The sequence below is a fragment of the Anopheles ziemanni genome, chromosome 3 (genome assembly GCF_943734765.1).
Source record: "Anopheles ziemanni chromosome 3, idAnoZiCoDA_A2_x.2, whole genome shotgun sequence".
Classification (NCBI taxonomy): domain Eukaryota; kingdom Metazoa; phylum Arthropoda; class Insecta; order Diptera; family Culicidae; genus Anopheles; species Anopheles ziemanni.
This window is the reverse complement of record NC_080706.1, coordinates 38,126,181-38,145,178: the sequence shown is the minus strand read 5'-3', so window position 1 is coordinate 38,145,178 and position 18,998 is coordinate 38,126,181. Positions and strand designations below refer to the sequence as shown.

Here is an 18,998-nt window from a genome sequence, read left to right as displayed (position 1 = left end):
ACGGGCGGAAAACAAAAAGGCGAAAACCAAGAAAAGCCGTTCTTAGAAATTTTAGATCCTCCAAATGGCCTTTGCGAGGGGGAGATGTAGGTAACTAAAGGGAAAAAAAGCGTAAGGCACAAGCAGATACATTCATGGCTGCCAACATCGACGGCAATCCGGCTGGAGATGCCGCCCGATTGTGGTTCCCCCGGTGCACATTCGAATTCATATGCCGCCGGAAAAGCCAGCATGGAACGGGCGTGGAAAAACGTGGTCGGAAATGCACACATTACATTTTCTTTTTTTGTGTCGATGAAATTATCCCCCCTACACGCGGGAGAGGCGATAGGAGACAGAAAAGTTTTTCGCTACCAATTACCATACCCAGTGCCCCACGGAGTTTCCCCGGTGGAAAATGGTTTGGAGTCCTGCTTTTTTATTTATTTTTTTTTTTTTTGAGGACAACTGACGAAGCCAGCAACTGACAAAAATGATCCCATATCGCTCGCAAAAGTTTTCCCCCACTGGCGCACGCGACAGAACGAAACACAGTGGCGGTCAGAATCGGTGGGAAAACTTTTTCTTGGCAACCATTCGTGAGGTTTTTTTTTGGTGCCACTTGTTATCCCTCCCTCTTGGCCCACGCGCTCATGGGCTCATTTTCCCACAGCAAAAAGTGCTTCCGCAGCATTCGAAGCGTTGAGGAGAATCGTATAAAATAAGTAGTCACCTTTTTACGGGGTCTCACATTATGGTTTTCGCACTTTAAAATCGGCACCACCGCGGTTGGTCCGGAACTGAGAAGCGCAGGAATAGTGCGAGGGGGATGGGGGGAGGAAATAGGGGGGTCACCTTCTGCTACCAAACCATTAGCCAGCGCACGCTTCCGGTTGACGATGGTCTCCGCATTAGCACCACCGCCGCTTTTACACAAACTATTGTAAAGCGGGTTGGGCTAAGCTCGTTTTAGATTCGCTTTTAATTTCGATGCCAGCGTCCATTAGCGCCTTATGAGGTAATGTGACAGTTCGTTTGTCCACCACGGCGCATATGGTGCAAGGCTTTTTTGACACCGTCAGTTGGGACAAAAAGTGATTTGTTATTAAATTTTGATTTTACAAAGAGTGTTACACAAAAGAAGACAAACATACTGCTTGTAAGATAGTGACTGAAGCATAGAAAATAATAATAAAATTGCTGTCTATTTGAAATTTCCTATTTCTTTCAACCACAATGGAAGGCATTCATCTTCAAAATTTGTGAAATTCAATTTATATTATTAGCTAAGAGAGTGGATCCGGTAGTGGGACACACTTAATTAATTTTTAACCTTAACAGATACGGCTTATCTAAAACATGTGAAAGTTGTAGTTATACGCATAACCATACTCAATACAAAGCGTTAGCGAGCATTTGATTTTTTGCGAGCCAAAAATCACAAAATCCATGTAATAGGTTTGTGTTTCTTAATTTGGATTATTTTCTACAAGCGATAATATAAAGATAAATATTGAAATAATGTGGGTGTTATATTGCATATTTTAGTACATTAAGTGTACTTCGTAACGTACATTTCAAGTACAAATTTAATATTATTGTTGCACTTTTTGGTTAAACCAAAAAAAGTTGGCTACCATTTCCAGTTTTTGGCCACTGAATGTTCTTTGCTGTGGGTATCTGATTTATCGTCTCTAACCCAAATAGTTTTCCTTCTTTCCGAATTCGACAATGTTACAAAAATATATTGAACACCTCAAAAAAGATTATAAAACCAACTCAATGCATTCTAAAATCACAATTTGTTTTTTTTTCATCTAATAATGTCATTTTTATGTCACTTTTTTAATTTTGTGATGTTTTTGTTTGTTTGTTGCCAACTTCAAGCCCATCACCGAATACAATTTTTTTTGACAAAAATCACTTATTATATAAAAATCTGTAAAAATTGTCCATTGGTCAGTAATAATAACTATATTGGAACAAAGGTAAGCTAAGATCTTTAGCTTTACATTAGTGTTCATTTCACTACAAAATGTTGCACCGAAAAAACGCTATGAGCGAAAAACGCAACTAAAGGCAAGACCAGATAGATTCCCATACAGTTTTAAATTCATATAAATGCTTATTTTGCTCGATTTTTTTTTGTCTAATGTCTAAAGTATTTTCCTTGAATAAACCAATTCTAATGCATGAAAAAATGACAATGCAATAAACACTCTACTGCTGTCATAACCATATTATTGTGTGCCTTATCAATTTATAGTACATTTCGAATTAACGTAAAAAATGTTTTTCGTGCTTTATCAGTTTATTGTACATTTCGAATTATCCTATTAGATCGTAAAACATGTTTAATTTGAAAAGTAAAAACATTAACAACTATAATCACTTTTATGTATAAAAGTTTGACGAAGAAAAAAGGCATAGTTTCCTACTTTCCAATAACCTTTAAATTTGATAAAAACTACAACTATTTAACAAATGATGTGTCAAGAAAAAGAAACATGCTTTTATGTTTCATTAATAGCCTTGTTTGGTGTAATTCAACAAACAAAACGTAATCCACTGCAAAATACAATCAAAACTGTTGGTTGCATTTGGTCGCCGTAAACAAAACCAAACCAACCATCGCTACAACCGCCCTTTTTGGCGTTGACTTTTATTTTTCTTTCATTTTCAATAGCTATCCTACCGCATTCCTCGACGTTCTGTTGTTATAAAATTTGCAACACTTAAGTTACACTGTTTCGACGTGCGAAAGCGCGAAAATGAACGCTCGACAAAGACAATGCTCCGCGAGGACATTCGCACCTTTTCGCAGCCGAACTTTCACGAGGTGCTTTGTTTTTTTCCACCCCTCTAGGTTTCCACCACCAGCCGAGGGTGCGAGGGTGTAAAATGGATGTGAAATAATAAAATTTGAGGAATAAAAGAACGGTGACAAAAAAACACACACACACAAGTACACAAGCTGGCAAGCTAGAACAGCCACACACACATTTTCCGACGACGCAGGAAGCCACACGGGTCAAGGAGGCAACTCGCGAACGGAGAAAAGAAATTTAAAGTCACATAAAGCTGATAGCAGCTTGTGGCAGGCAGCCGTTTAAGTGCTTCGGAAGGTGTGAGAAGTGTGGGCGGGGGAAAGGGGAGGAGTTGGTGTAGCCAGCCATACCACCTTCGCTTTGGCCACTTTTGTCAAGCGCGCCCCCCGGGCAGGCGACGATCCCGCTTTCCCCAGACCCCCTCGCACATGACGCACAGGGCAAAAGTGTCTCGAGTAAAGTAGAAAAATAAAGTTCGGGCGTAACAAGAATCCCCGTAGGTTACGGGATTCGACGTTCGCCAGAGAATCCATTACCCCCGAAACCCGCCCGGCGAAAGGCGAGAGAGGCCACTGGCGTTTATGAAGAAAAATGGTTCCACGAAAAACTAACAGCTGCTGCCGGCGGCCGTATCTCACGCGCGGAGACACATTCGCACGGACCGCGAGGAATTAACCGGGGAAGGCCAAGGTATGTGTGCCGGTGGGGCCTCGGTTGCGTGGCCCCAATATATCCAAGACTTCGCAGGGCTCACCTTCACTACGTTTATTGCCCCCTTTGTATGGAAGAATCAAAACGAATTTTTGGAAAATGTACTAAACTACAAATCCATTCCCGATGGGTCGAAGAATTGTCCATCGAATATTATCCCAGCCCTGGGCAGCACACACATACTCCTTTTCTTGTTGACTCAAAGAAGGCAACTTACAACCGTTTAAACTTGTCTACAATACTGCGAAGGGGCCGATTCGTCGGTCTTCCCGGTCGTGCCCTGTCAACTCCGACGGGAGAAAGTTTAAGTTCCAGCTTTTTCGCATTGTCATCACACTCTCATTTCGAGCCACATCCGGTCCCGCTGTGTAAGGACCCCGGTCCTGGGTAGCGTGCGGTCACCCGTCGCCCGTTTGAAAGTGTCTGACAAAGTGTTCCAAACCGGGAACGGCGAAGGAGGAGGAGGGATAGGAAAAACGGGAATATTGCGAAAGTTATTTTTAATTATTTTAAACTTAACAACTTACCAACGAACAAAATTGCCTCCACGTGAGCCCGCACCCACGCGAACACACATACAGGGGAATAGTGGCCCCAAAGTCTCGGAGGCTCGGTTTGTGACAACTTTCTCGAAGACCCGAACAACGTGTGTGTGTGTGTGTGTGTGTGTGTGTGTGTGTGGGAAACGTTAAAATGGTCGCAGCAAAGGATGGAGAACAAATTCCGGGCCAGAAGGGTGTGACGGGAAATCGGAAGTTGCGGAATGACAGGTGACACGAGTAACGGTCCGGCATAGTTTAAGAAAAAGGAATAATTTTTACAACTATTTCCATTCCCATTTCGCTCAACTATTCCCATTTCCCTTGGCCTCGCGGTTCAGAACCGTTTTCACGCTGGAAGGAAAACAATTTCCTCTCCGCCATCATCAATCAGCGGGGTGTAACGTACCACCACAAGCGGATAAAGCCTTGGCCAAAGAAGGAAGGCTAGCCAAAGAAGTGTGCGACAAGAAAATAATAAGAAATAAGAAAAAAAACTTTGCTAATCGAAAGTTCTGTCAATAATTGTTCCGCTAGTAGAACTCAAAAGCAGCTACTCTTGGTGTAGTTTAAACGAAACGAACCCTTTGGCATAGCAGGAAAGAAAGTTGTGGCTGCTGCTGCTGCTGCTGCTTTTAATTTCACTTTGAATGTGTTTCAGGAAAGTTTCCCAATATGCACATTTACCTCTTGATTGATCCATATTGGAAGTTCAGTTGAGGAGAAAGTTTCGAGCAACAATGTGCATGTAACTTTCAACCAACGATCGCAACGGGCAAGATCGCCCGCACGTCTGGATGTTATTAAATTGCATTCTTCATTCCATAAATAGTGATGAATTGTTCGTTTAATCCAGGAGACCAACCATGTTCATGTTATCCAAACGATAAACGATGGTGTTACGAACGTCCACTTTAAAAGTACTCGAACTGCTCGAGCCGTTCGGACCATACAAAATAGTTACCATAATAGCTGGCTAGGTTCGAACCCAGGAGCGGAATTGACAACGGAGTAGCCGGAAGGAGTGGAAATAAGCAAGCCAGTAGCAAGTCAGAAGCCGTAAAAGAAGACGTAAAAGGACAAAAGTTTTATCGGTACGATCAAGGAATAAAATCAGTTGAGTGAATAAAACAACCTATGCTCGAGATCAAAACCTGTCCAAATCTAATTATTTCGAAGAGTACAAGAACATTAAAAACCTTATTTGGGAACAGATGGTAAAAAGCAAAAGAACAAAATCTTTTTAGTAGATTACTCAAGCTCTGAAACTATCAAACAAGCAGGTTTTCTGATAAATTTACTATTTTTGCCTTTTCCTTTTTGTTTTTGTTTTTACACAAAATTCTTAGCTATTTTGTGTAACTTGTACGAAAAGCTTACCATTACACTCAACTATCATAAAATCTACTTTCGCACACCAGTACAATACCAGAACTGTTTTTCTCTTCGTTCTTAGGTAGGAGCAATAAACACTTAAATCATGAATATAATATTAAAAGTCACAGTTCAACGGGTTAGCGCATTGAAGGAACCAAGAAATGATCAAATGAGCAAAAAACTTTAACCCTCATGTAATGCATTTAACACGAATTCTTACGTTGTTTTTGATTCCTTTTCTTCACCTTGACACGTTGACTGCCAAGCGTTTTTAGCACAGTTTTTTAGAACAATCTTTTTTATTATAATTTGTTTATAACATTGATTAAACTAACGATTTTTGAAGGCTAAGCAAAAACTTAGCCTCCCAAAGAATTGATATAAAATATTACTATAATTTTTATGTTGCATTTTCATTTATTTACGGGTCAAAAACTTTTTAGAACCGATTTCTGCTGTCACCCACTTTTGGGTGACATGGTAGTCAACGTGTTAAATTGCAACGCATGAGATACTAGGCGTCTCCATCGTGGAAATGCCAACGTATAGTACCAACGATGTCACTGCCTTTCATTTCCTCATTTACTGCTTTATTCTGCTATTTCAGCGCTTTATACTCGTTTTCTCTTCTTTTTAGAATTTTATCGCCCAGCTTTAGTTCGAGCATTGGTTTGCCGAGTAGGTGTTAGATATTCTTATTTGTAAAAAAGTAAAAGTATTGAAACTGGAAAACTACTGTATTCTAGGGAAGACCTTTGAACGATCATTATAGTAAAATGCTGCGAAACACTATAACAAATTATTTTATTAACTTCGACCCAAATATGCTGATCATTATATTGTCTACACAATTTTCCCTAATTATCTCTTATGCACGTAAGATGACATATAAGTTAATTCGGCAAAATCTTTTGAAAATCGTTCGTTCAGTCTCAATCAACCAACAAGTCAGATGATTATCCAGAACAGGTTATAAAAGATCCATACAAATGTATCAAGTAGTTCTAAAAATGCTCCAGCCCGAAGTAGTTCCGGCTATTCAAAACATATTTCAGCTTCATACACTTCAAACATACAATACAACCCTCAAGAGAATATTTGAAAGCAGTTTGCAGCTTTCCGTAATATAGCTATAAGTTACCATGTGTCACTGCTATTTAGTGAATTGTAGAATGGAGGACAGTTCTTTCTTCTTCCTCGGATTCTTCCTTTTCGAAAAAGGTCAATAGAATTGCGCCTCCATTTGAAGATCACTTAGTTTAACTGCAAGTTATGAGTCTGTCCAGCGGACTTGGTTTTTAAAAAATATAATTTTTATTTAACCTTTACTCGTCGCCAGCTGGAACAGAACTAATTTCAACTGTTGTTCCGATGGTCGTCGTGCTGCGCACCGCACCGTGCTGCGCCAGCAGGTTCCACGGTGCTCCGGGTGACCCGATTGGCGCATGCCGCTGCGTCAGCGTATCCCACGGTGCGCCAGTCGTCCGATCGGCGCGTGTTGCTGCGTCGGCAACTATCGGTCGATGGCCCAACGCTGCTGCTGCCCTTAATCCGCGTATCCGCGTGTTGCCGTGTGCCGGTAGCGCGTGTGCGACGGTAACTGCCCCCTCCCGAAGACTTGAACCTCCTGGTTCAAAGTTTGTTATAGGTGTCAGCGAGTGTCGGCGGCCTGTGGAAATGGGTAGAGCGTTCCGTTATCTGTATCTGCATTCCTTTTTTCCTGAAGGGTCCGTAGCGAATGATGACGAGGACCAGTATAAGGATGACTATTGTGGTTGCGCTCAATGACCATAGCGTGGCTCTGTTTCCTCCGTTGAAATGCTCAAGCTGGCTCTGCAACTTAAGGTGAAGTTGGTGCAGCTTCCCTATCGTTAAATTTTCGTAGGTCGCTAGTCGCTTGATGGCTAGATCTGATGAGGCTATGAAAAACGGTTGTGTTACTGTTGCTAATATCTTGTTGGTGAAGGTGAAACTGCCAAGCGAGACTGAGCAGTTCTGGTAAGTGATGAGGTAGGAACCGTGAAGCCATCGATCCGCTACTCCGCATGTGTTTCTCATTGTGTCGTTTGCTTCATTAAGTAGGAGGATACCTTCTGCCATTTCCACTATTGGCGTGCTGGATTCTGTAGTCTCGTATGAGCATTCTCCGTGCTTTCCGTCGAGAATGTTACCAATGCACTGGTTTCTGGAGACATCTTCCAATTTTGATGGTTCGCAGATCGTTAAGTTGGCAATTTTAGGACACTCGCTTACTATCGTATATAGGGTACTGGGGTTTCTTAGGTACAGCTTCCCGGGCAGTTTGATGTGCTCCGCGTGATTCGAAACTGGTTCTATGTGCAGGCAGTCGTAATCCGCTTGACTGAAGTTAGGGATCTCAAGGGCATACAGAATAAGATCCCCGTTAGTTGCAACTGATGTGGTTATGAATTGAAGAACCTCGTCCATCAGGTCCTTGGAAACTCCTTGTGCTTCTAGTCTTCTTGCTATGTCTTTCGTCTCCTGTTTAGTTATTAGTTTACTGTTTAAAACCCTGATTTTTGACAAGGTTATAGCTTCTCGGATAGATTCTATCTCGTTATTTATGGTATCTAGATTGAATAGAATTTGAATAAGATTAAGCTCTTCTGCAAGGTTTTGAATATTTCCTGAATCTATTGTCATTTTCCGCTCTATAAGATTTGAGATATTATTGGTGGCATATTGGAGCTGTAGGTTGGTCGCTATTTGAATGTTATTGTTATCTGCTAATTTGTCTAGCGATGCCGAAATGGCTCTTAGATCTTCCGCATCGGGTGAGCCAGCGACCCACTTCCAGGCGCTACCTAGAGCGTCCCATCTTTTGGACCTAGTGTGTTTTAAGGGTATTAATTGTTCTAGGCTATTGGTGATTGCTTCTATTTTATACTGGAGTAGATTAGCTATTTTTGAATTTTGCGTGGGGGGTATAGTTTCTTTTAGCCGTTGTATTCTATCCTTAATGAGCGTTATATTTATAGTATGAATTATCGTGTAATGACCTTCTAATATTTTCCCTACTCCTATCTTCGCAACGGCAACTGGGTCTTTGTTAAGGTGGTGGATCTGGAGGGATGCTATAACAGCAGGAATACTGGAAAAGAAAGGTAGAAGGGTTGGGTTAGGTTTTAGTGAGGTTAAGATTTTTAATGTTGCCCTTGTATATTTTTGCGTTTCTCTCGTTTTTAAAGGTGGTCTTGCCCGATTCCTGAACAAAATGTTTCTTGAACTTATCTCTATGTTTTGCTTTGATAATTTTGTCTTTTACGTATACTTGTTGCCCCGTGGCAAGTTCAGGTGGTTCATTCCTTGTACTGTTATGCTTTTCCAAAATATGCTTCTGATTTTCTTGCAATCTTAGCACTACCTCCTCGTAGCGCTTAGTTCTTATCTCTTGCAGTTGTTCTGGTGAAATGTGACCGTTTGATATCCCTAACAATATCTCCTTTGGTGTTCTTCCGATCGTTGAGTGTATGGTGTTGTTATACTTTTCCACTATAATGCACATTATTGTGCGGCAGCTTAAATCGGGGGTTACCTTTTTCTGAATCCTGTACAACTCAGTTATGGTGGAATGAAATCTTTCTACTTGTCCGTTCGTTTCCGACTGGCTGCAGGGCGTGTTAAATATTTTTATATTTAGTTCCATCATCACACCTCGTATTTCGGTTGATAAGAATGACTTTTCATTGTCTACTACTACTGTGGAAGGTATGATGTAGGAGGTGATCGTGTCATAAAAAGCCTGTCTTAGATGAGTTGTGTTTCTTGATTTTATGGGAATCATACGCCCATGCTTGGAGAACTTATCCAGACTGGAGAGAAATAGCTGACTTTCTATTTGGTAAATGTCGATATGCAAAATCTCGAATGGATGGTTAGGGATTGGTGTCTCTTGCAATTCGATTTTGAGTGGGCGTCTGTCGTATTTGGAGGTATTGCAAACATCGCACGACGCGATGTACTTCCGGAGGGATGGTGTGATCCGGGGGAAATAGTATTTTCTTAAAATTTGTTGTTTGTTTTCTTCAATGCCCCTGTGTGCCCTATTGTGCGTGTTCTCTATTATTTTTTCCTGTTCACTTTCCTCCACGACATCATTTAAAAATGTTTGGGTAAATTTTATTTTCATTAATTTGGACTGACTGAAATAGTTTTTATAGACTTCTTGTAATTGTCCCAAAATTTCCTCTGATGTCATTAGGCCGATTGCCTTACTGGGCACAAAGAATTCCTTCATTAGGGCAATCAGGATTTGTTCGCTGAATTGCGTCCTCTTAATGATGATTCTTCTGTACCCGGGAAACGGATTTGTGACTATCGTTTCGGGAGCACTATTGGTCTTCTCTATGACAATCTGAAGTTTGAATGCGTTTAATGGGTCCTCAGTGGAAATAATGTAATTACTGTCATCATCTTCTGCCGAATGTCGCGTCGGGGTAAGCGAGTGCACTTGCACCCTACTCAGTGCGTCCGCCACGACATTAGCCTTGCCGGGTTTGTAAATTATTTGGTAGTCATGTTCTTCCAAATATGACTTCCAGCGTTTCAATTTTGCGTTGGTGTTTTTGGAGGAGAGGGAAAAGGTGATGGGTTGATGGTCTGTTACGACGACAAATTTCTGTCCGTAAATATAGTTTCTAAAAATTTTTAACGCCCAATAGATGGCAAGCATCTCCTTTTCAGTAGCGGAATAATTTTCTTCCGCTCTACTCAAGGTTCGGGAGGCGAAATGAATTGGTTTATCGCTGCCGATTACGCCTTGGCTGAGGACGGCCCCTATTGCGTAATTCGAGGCGTCGGTGGTTATCAAGAAGGGTTTACTGAAGTCCGGATATGTCAAAATTTCACTGGACGTAAGAATTGATTTCAGATTCTGAAATGCGTCAATTCCGTCTTCCTTCAATGTGATTTTCTTGTTGGACTGTCTGTCCTTCTCCCCCCTGAAGAGTTGAGTGAGGGGCTTGGCGATTTTCGCGAAGTCCTTTACGAACCGCCGATAATAACCTATAAGCCCCAAAAATCTTCTCAGCTCTTTGATAGATTTTGGTACTGGCCATTTCTCTATGGTCTCAACTTTATCTGGATTGGCCCTTATCCCCTGCTCGGTTATAATGTAACCGAGAAATTCGACCGATTTTTTAAAAAACTCTGATTTTTCTGGTTGAACTTTCAAATTTGCGTGTTGTAAGGTTTGTAAAATGGTTCTTAAGTTCTGCGCGGCTTCCTCTAGCGTTTTTCCAAAGACAACCACGTCGTCCATATAAACGTAGCATATCTTACCAATATGCTCGCGTAGCACGTCGTCCATGGCTCTTTGAAAAATGGAAGGGGCGTTCTTAAACCCAAAAGGCATGCGGACGAACTCGTATTTACCGTTATTAATGGAAAACGCGGTTTTTTCTATGTCTTTCGGGTTCATCCTAATTTGATGGAACCCTGAAGCTAGATCGAGTGTCGTAAAATAACGGTTTCCCCCTAGCTGATCAAGGATATTTGTGATCTCTGGCATGGGGTACCGATCTGGGATTGTCTTCTTGTTCAGGTTGCGGTAATCAATTACGAGTCTAAATTTCTTTTTACCAGAAGAATCAGTTTTCTTTGGAACTATCCACACTGGAGAGTTCCATGGTGACCTCGATGGTCGAATAATTCCATCATCTAGAAGCTTTCTCACTTGGGCTTCCACTTCTTCCCGGTATGCGGCTGGGTAGGGGTAGGATTTCTGATAAATTGGTACGTCGTCTTCTGTTCTTATATGGCATTCCACCCTTGTTGTACACGAAAGGTGATTGTCTGGGTTGTGAAACACTTCCTGTATGTCACCAAGAACCGAGAGGAGTGCATCTTTTTCAACTTGCTGCAAATGAGCAGTCCTTACTTCCAAGTGAGAGCTGACGTTAACTCCGCGTGCATGGGCAGTTGGCTTGTAAAAGTGTAGTGGAACGTTAAGGGTTTTCTCATTTCCGAAAACTTGTAAAGTTTCTGATTGACTATTTAAATTAAATCTTTGTCCAAATATGAAATCAGTTCCTATGAGTCCATCAAAGAACACATGGAAATCAAAAATTAAGAATTTAGATTGTTCGTTCATTATTGGTGAAAATAGGGAAAGGTTTACCGCTTCTGAAATAGATCCTGTACCGGTGACACCCTTCACTGACTCTGGGGAGATTTGGATTATTGGTTTCCCTGATTGGTAAGCCCATTTTTTTGAAATTAGGTTCACGTTCGCTCCGCTATCCACCAAGAGTTTTATTTCCCCTTTGGTGGTGGGTATTTTAATGAACGGTAACGCACTTACTCTTGCCACAGATTCTTCCAACCCACTTCTAAAAAATATGCCTCGCACTGATTTTCACTGGCGATTTCTTCCACTTCATGCTCTTCTAAGATTTCTTCGTAGCTTTGCTCTGTTATTTCACCGGGTAACTCGACTATTTCTTCCAGAGGATATGCCATCCTCTTTGCTGGAGGATTGTTAGCTTGCATCGATTCGGTTGTTGGCCTAGCCGTTTTAATAGGGGGTCTATTGCCGTAATTTAGCGCTCGGGATTGCATGGAGCTATCTACTTCCATTGGTTCGGGTTTAGGTTGTTGAGGGTAAAAGGTCCTCGGTGGTGCAAATCTGTTTGGATTTTGTTGGGAATTTGTTTGTATGTTGGGAACTATTGCTCTTGGCGCGGGACTGGGATGTTGGTTTGAAAACATGTTTCGAGGAGGAGGCGGTGGTGGATGATTTGTTCCAAAGGGGACACTTTGCCTTGGGAATGATTTCATTTCAAGGTTTCTGGGTACCGGAAGAGCCGGTGCAGCACTTGTTTTAAATGGTGCACTTCGAGCGTTCAAGTTTAGAAATTCGACACAGTAATTGTATGCTGCGGCAAGGGATTGCGGCTTGTAGTTCTTGCAGAACATCGACAGCGGCTCTCCTAACCCACGTATGAACGTGTCCAGTGCCATCATATTGTACAGCCTGATGAGGGCAGTTTCATGGCCTCTCCATGCTTCGTCCGTGGATATAGCTGAACTTATCAACGTAGTCATCTCGCGGACTCGACTATAGTACGATTCAATGGAGTCGTTCGGCCTCCTTGCCATGGTTTTGAGTTGGTTATCCAACGTCATGAGGTCTCTTTTATCGGCATAATAAAGCCTGAGCACCTCTTTGATTTCTTCCCAAATCAACTGGGTATTGTTTGAAACGAGAATATCGTTTGCTTCACCCTTGATTTTTCGACGTATCGTCTTGAGTACCAAGTGATACTCCGCCTTATCTTTAAAGTCGTGGAAGAGCTCTAGGCAATCTTCCACATCCAGTATCCACGTGGAAAGTTCCCTTACATTACCTACGAATTCGGGTATGTCTTTCACTATGGCTGGAACCCTGCCTCTGTCCAAGAACCCTGCTTCGGTGTTGATTTCGTATCTACCTACTTCGGGCTGTGTTGGAGGAGTCGCCATTATTATTTTTATGAGCGAGCAAAAGGCGGGTAGTAGAGGTTTAGGTCTCTCCAGTTTTCACTAACCAACACACGAATTTTGCTTCCTAACACTGCGTGGGTTAAAGCGCGCACTGTTAGATATTAGCTTTTCACTATTTCTTTCGCGGTTGAATGTGTTAGTATACTTACAGGAGGATACAACCAATCCTCATACTGCTTTTCCTGGCGGGTAGCTTCGCACCTCCCGTGTCACAACTCGGCAATCACTTTCAGCCAATGGTGTCTTACGCAACCGGACTTACGGGCACTCAACTAACTACCGCTTAACACAATTGCCTGGAAAACTTAGCACGTTGGGCGCCAGTTATGAGTCTGTCCAGCGGACTTGGTTTTTAAAAAATATAATTTTTATTTAACCTTTACTCGTCGCCAGCTGGAACAGAACTAATTTCAACTGTTGTTCCGATGGTCGTCGTGCTGCGCACCGCACCGTGCTGCGCCAGCAGGTTCCACGGTGCTCCGGGTGACCCGATTGGCGCATGCCGCTGCGTCAGCGTATCCCACGGTGCGCCAGTCGTCCGATCGGCGCGTGTTGCTGCGTCGGCAACTATCGGTCGATGGCCCAACGCTGCTGCTGCCCTTAATCCGCGTATCCGCGTGTTGCCGTGTGCCGGTAGCGCGTGTGCGACGGTAACTTGCATAAAGATTGTTAGCGTTCCCGGTCTCTATCTTCTTCATTGTTGGCGCAACGATAGTTTTCGCTCATGCCAACCAATTAAGGATTAACTAGATTTTTTTTATTTGGAAGTCAGTCCAAACTCATGTTAGAATTTATTAAAATATAACAGTGTCTTGTAACAAACCAATTGTAAAAACGCGTCATACAAGAAGTGAAAATGAAGTACAAAAGTTACCACAAAAGGTAAGAAGGAATCTTTTGATGTAAAATGTATATAAAGGCACAATACTAAATTTTTAAACAAACAAAATATATGAATTTATGGAAAATTTCAAAAATGCAAATAGATTGTTTACACAACTCAACAATTTAACAAAGAAAATAGGATAAAGCAAATTTGGTAAATACCTACCATATTTGACGGTGAACGCTTTTTAAAAAGAAATAATTAAATCGAGCCAGCATTTAGTACATCAATCCGTTATTCAATTATTACTGGAAATAATCCTTGCATTCTGGTTGTGGAGATAAAAGCAAAAATATCTAATATGCGCCACTTACACCCACAATTCTCAATCATGCGTGGAAAATGGTGATATTAAAAATGTTAGTTTTAGTTCGAATATGATAGTAGGTCGTTTTGATATTTTTGGATATAAATGAGATGTAAAAGAAACGATCTGTGCAAATTTGCGATATTTTTCTGCCATGGACAGGGAGAAATAAATGTTTATCGGTGGTCCTTAAGTGGTCCTAAGTATTCTCATTACTTTACATTGAAATGCGTTGATAATTGCTTTAATTGCAAATAATTGCATTGATCCAGTTGGAAAAACACAATTAATTGTTATTAATTATAAATCGTTGTGTTAATTTTGTGTCAATTCATATCTGCTAATCAAACGAACAGTACCAACCATCATAACGTAATGATAATAGGACGCACCAGGTTGCGAAGATACACTGTCATGGAACAAAAAAGGTTCTATTTGTTCATTTTCTACCGATCCAACACCGCTACTTTAATTTCTTTTTCCTGCGAAGCGCCGAACAGACGCGCGAACGACACCCAATGACATCGATGAAAAATGCATGCAAACGCAGAGATGGATATAGTACGCTCTAAGAAGCCGGGCGCGTTCTTTATTCAAACCTTCCGTTCACCATCTCTCGGTTCCGCCGTGGTATTCTGTTTGTTCAAACCGGTCTCCATCGCTTTTCGCTGGAAGCTCAATATTTCACCGTGCAAACTAAAGCGAAAAGCTTCACATCCCGTCCCGCGCGGCAGGGAGTTAGCGAAGGGTACCTTGCTACCGGATGATAACCTCTTCTTTTTCCGGTGCTGGCGGAAGGCTTTCTTTTCCCACCGGCGGAGGAAACACCCGTCGAAGGGACACGCACAAGGCGGATTTAATAAATTAAAAATTATGGCCATCCGCGATGATAACGAAGATCAAGCCGTTGGAGGGAGAACATCCGACACGAGGATTCCACCAGGTTCCAGCGCAGTGCGAAGCACCAAACCCTGCCACAAGCCGACATGGAACTCCCTGTTCCAGCGGCAATTCTCCTTAGTGGAGTTTTACTTGCATCACCGTACCGACATTTGAAGAGTTAAAAAACATTAAATTGGTTGAAAAATGACACTTCCCACCGTGATGGCAGATGAGCAATTTGTTCCATCTAAGAATGAACTGAATATCTCCCCGTTTGTTTGGATACTACCGAAACCGGTAACGTGTAACACCATACGCCCGCCGCCAGTACCACCGGTTTGCGTGGGGCACAAATTCGACGATGAAATGTTCACGCTGACAGCATGACACGGTGACAACTGTTCCGCTAATGGGATCCCTACGCGGTGTAACGCGGTGGAAGGGTTTGCCAGAAAACGGAGAGACAATTAAAATGTTTGCATATCTCCCAAACGAATCGGAAAGGTACGATGCAAGGAGATCAGTGTGAAGTGATATTTAGGAAGAGCAAACTCGGTTTTCCTTGCTTTGGTCTGGTGTAGGGAAACGGAAATTGTATAATCACTAGAGGGATTATAATTACGCTCGAAGGATGCATGTTACGGGGTATTTTCATCTAATAGCATCGACGTGCGTTTTCCGAGCATAAATTAGTGCTCGATTCAACGAGATCATGCTGCTCAAACCGACTACCACGACACTTAATCATTCACAACTGAAAATTTGTAGCCTTTTTCACACTTTTTATATTTTTGTTGAACATTTCCTTCTTTCAATTCAAAACAAAATTGGATGAAACGAAAAATAATCCCCACTCCTTTCCCAACTAATACTCAAATTCTATTTTTCACCACGCGTACATCACACACGCTTATTTCATCTATTTATTTTATGCACTTCTCTTATCATTACTGTATATACACGGTCATTCGACAACGGGGTCATTTGTGTTTTTCTGAAGTTTTCTTCAATCTTTCTTGTTTGTTTTTTTTTTTTGTCCGGAGCCCCATCCAACTCCATGCTTTTCGATTCGCTTTCGGAAACGTTCCATCGAGAAAGAGAAGCAATAGCTGCTTGCAGAAACGGCTTTAGAACATATTTCACTAACTTCTATTCGTCCCGTGTTTTCCCTCGGCGTTCTTAAAGTTTAAACTTTGTTCAATCACTCGTAAATTCATTTCACATACGCTCGCCATAGACCTTTTGCCACCCGGATGCATGCGGTATCAATTTAGTTTTAAACGAAAACTTATAACAAAGGGGGTTTTCTCACCACTCTACATTTTGCCACAGAAACAACCATTCAAGACATCCCATCGTAAAGCATTAAACGGTGACGAAACGGAGCTAAACTAGTGAAAAACGAAATGAATAAGAAACAGAACGAACGGAGAAAGTTGAATCTCACTCGTTTCTTTTTTCTTGTATCGATTAAAAATGTACGAATGAAAACTAGCTATAGCTGCATGAAACGATCCATTGGGTTCTATGAGTCCCGATGTACTACAAACTACGGTCCCTTATTTTAGAGATAAAAATAAACACAAAATATACCATATCTGCAAGCAAAATTCATTAACATTTACTCTAAAGCTAACCGAAGATCGAAATGATGAAGTCGTTACGTCCACGGGACCAACGATCAACGTTTTCCTTATTCTGCCTACGTCTGCCTGCACGCGTCCAATTGCCAAGCTGGCGGCACAATGAAAGAAGCCGGGATTTAACGGGACATGTAGTACCTTTAAGCAGAGGGCTGGCTTACTTTCCCCCCGGTCCCATGTAGCCTTTTGCTTTCCTTTGTTTTGTTGCTGTATTCTTCTCTCTTTACTTTTCGCATATAACTAACGCTATAGAACGCGAGAACAATACGAATTCTTCCATATATCTTACTGTGAGCTACAAAGAGAATTTAATTTAAACTACACAAGGCGATACATTGAAATAAAACCGTAACAAATTGATCGCACCAAGTCGTACGCTGTCCGGTTCGTTTGGTACCGTTAATACACTTTCGATGCAGCGCGTTCTCGCTTTAAATGAACAGTAATATGTAAATTAACCACTTTCAATGGCTGAAGAATACATGAAAAATACGCCAAAAGCAATGCCAGCACGGAAAGGGTTGTTCTAAGAATTCACTAAAATTAAATCTTTTATTTTACACAAACATTCGACATGCAACTGACTCGACCAGCGCCCATCAGCTCTAACAATGTTCTTCACCTTCACACGGGCTAGTTTAATGCTGTTGAAGAATTCACGCAGCGCACGGTGATGACATAAGATAAACAAAGATAAAAAAAAATCTTTTAAAAACATAAACTAGCTAACGTATCCAACAAAACCATCAAGTACAATTTAGAAAAATACGAGCTCAAGCGTGAAATATTGCAGAGACGCAAGATTTCAATGTGCAGATCCTTCAGCGCCATCTATGAGACACTATGCAAAGTTTTTTTGAAAACCGGATTGAACGAAACCGGATTGAACGAAACCGGTTTGAACGGAGCCGGTTTAAACAAACGTTTTGTGGTTCCAAAACCCATTCGGGGTTGTTCCAATTACAGCTTTAAGAGGATTTCTGCTTTATCGATACAGTTGGTGGCGCCAACGATCCCTGAACCATGTTTTAGTGCACTTGATGGACCTATTCCGGCGTCCGCCAAAAAAGTCCCGAGAATGAGGAACGCAAACATGGCGACAAAGATGACTTTGGGGGGTACGCCACCATTTTCAGAGCGTGTTTAGCGAACGGCGAGACTAAAAGAAGCTTTCCAGGATAAGGCAGGATTACTTTCCCATCGGGTGCAGCATTGCGTAAAACTTAGCACGAAAAACGAAAAAAAAACATGACCTAGCAGACACCGAACAGTAATGACGACGGCGAGATGACGACGACGACGACGACAAAGACGATGCGGACGAAATTAATCTAAATTGTCCTGGAAAATCAACCTTATGTAACCGGAACCGGGAGCACCTACTAGCGGGGTCGCACAGAACGGGCACACCGACTGGAAACCGTTGGTACCGTGAGGTATATCGACATTTGCCCAGTACCTGCAAAATAGGGGGGTGAAAAGAGCCACCGGTTATTAGCTGTATAGTCGTCGCATTTGGCGAGGAAGAGCTATCATTCCCTACTTACTTGACCGTCTTCTCCGTGGCCATGTGACCACACGGGTTAAATGCATACGTCGGCGGACCGCAGTCGACGTAAAATGCAGGCTCCACTCCCATGCACAGCGTGACGACGGGGCCCACCTCCAGACACATCGGACACCGCCGGGCATTGGTATTTTTGTCCTGACCCCAACCGTGCTGACCTGTTTGAGTGTGGTAGGAAATAGCATTATGCATCTTTTAAGGCGCACAAACAAAGTAAGGGACCGGGGGAACAGAGCTTACCCTGAACATGACCACAGTTAAGATAGACGTAAGGCTGATTGACGTGATCACCCAATGACACTTTTCTAGGAATAACTAATGTGTTGAGACCGACCGGACACTGCGGCCGGCCGGCATTGATTTCGTCTACTAGCTTTTCAAGATCTTTCTTTGTCTGAAAAGAGGAAAAAGGGGAAAAGGTTCGATTATCGAAGCTCAACCGTGAATGCGCCGTGAAGTTCCTCTTGCTACCCCGCGACACTTACCGGCGAATGCCCTAAACCTTCGGCCGAGCGCCATAGTAGCGTCGCGCCGCAGAGATCGATCAGTGTGCCGTCCTGCAGGACGTTGGTTTCGTCGTACACCTGCTGGCCCTTTTGCTGTGCCGAGCGGCACTCTCGCAAGCTAAACACGTCCCCGCCGACCGACGTCTCGCGCCACTGGCCACGGTCCGCGTTGCCACCGCAGAATTCACCCTTGGGGTGCATGATCAGCACGCCGTTCGTTGTGAGACCATCGATTTCGACTTTGTCCTGCCATTTGGTTGCCTTTTCCTG

At 42.4% G+C, this 18,998-nt stretch overlaps 1 protein-coding gene across 1 annotated transcript in view; it reads right to left on the bottom strand.

Annotated features, from left to right (window-relative positions):
- Positions 1–17,843: 17,843 nt before the first annotated feature.
- LOC131287355 (protein pellino) overlaps positions 17,844–18,998 on the bottom strand; it is a 46,847-nt gene continuing 45,692 nt past the window's right edge. Inside the window, exons 5-8 of the mRNA XM_058316397.1 lie at positions 18,708–18,995; positions 18,463–18,616; positions 18,203–18,380; positions 17,844–18,114 (exon numbers count right to left, since the gene is read on the bottom strand). Of these exons, the coding sequence (XP_058172380.1) occupies positions 17,982–18,114; positions 18,203–18,380; positions 18,463–18,616; positions 18,708–18,995 (753 nt within the window). The 3' untranslated portion in view covers positions 17,844–17,981. The remainder of the gene's footprint in view (positions 18,115–18,202; positions 18,381–18,462; positions 18,617–18,707; positions 18,996–18,998) is intronic.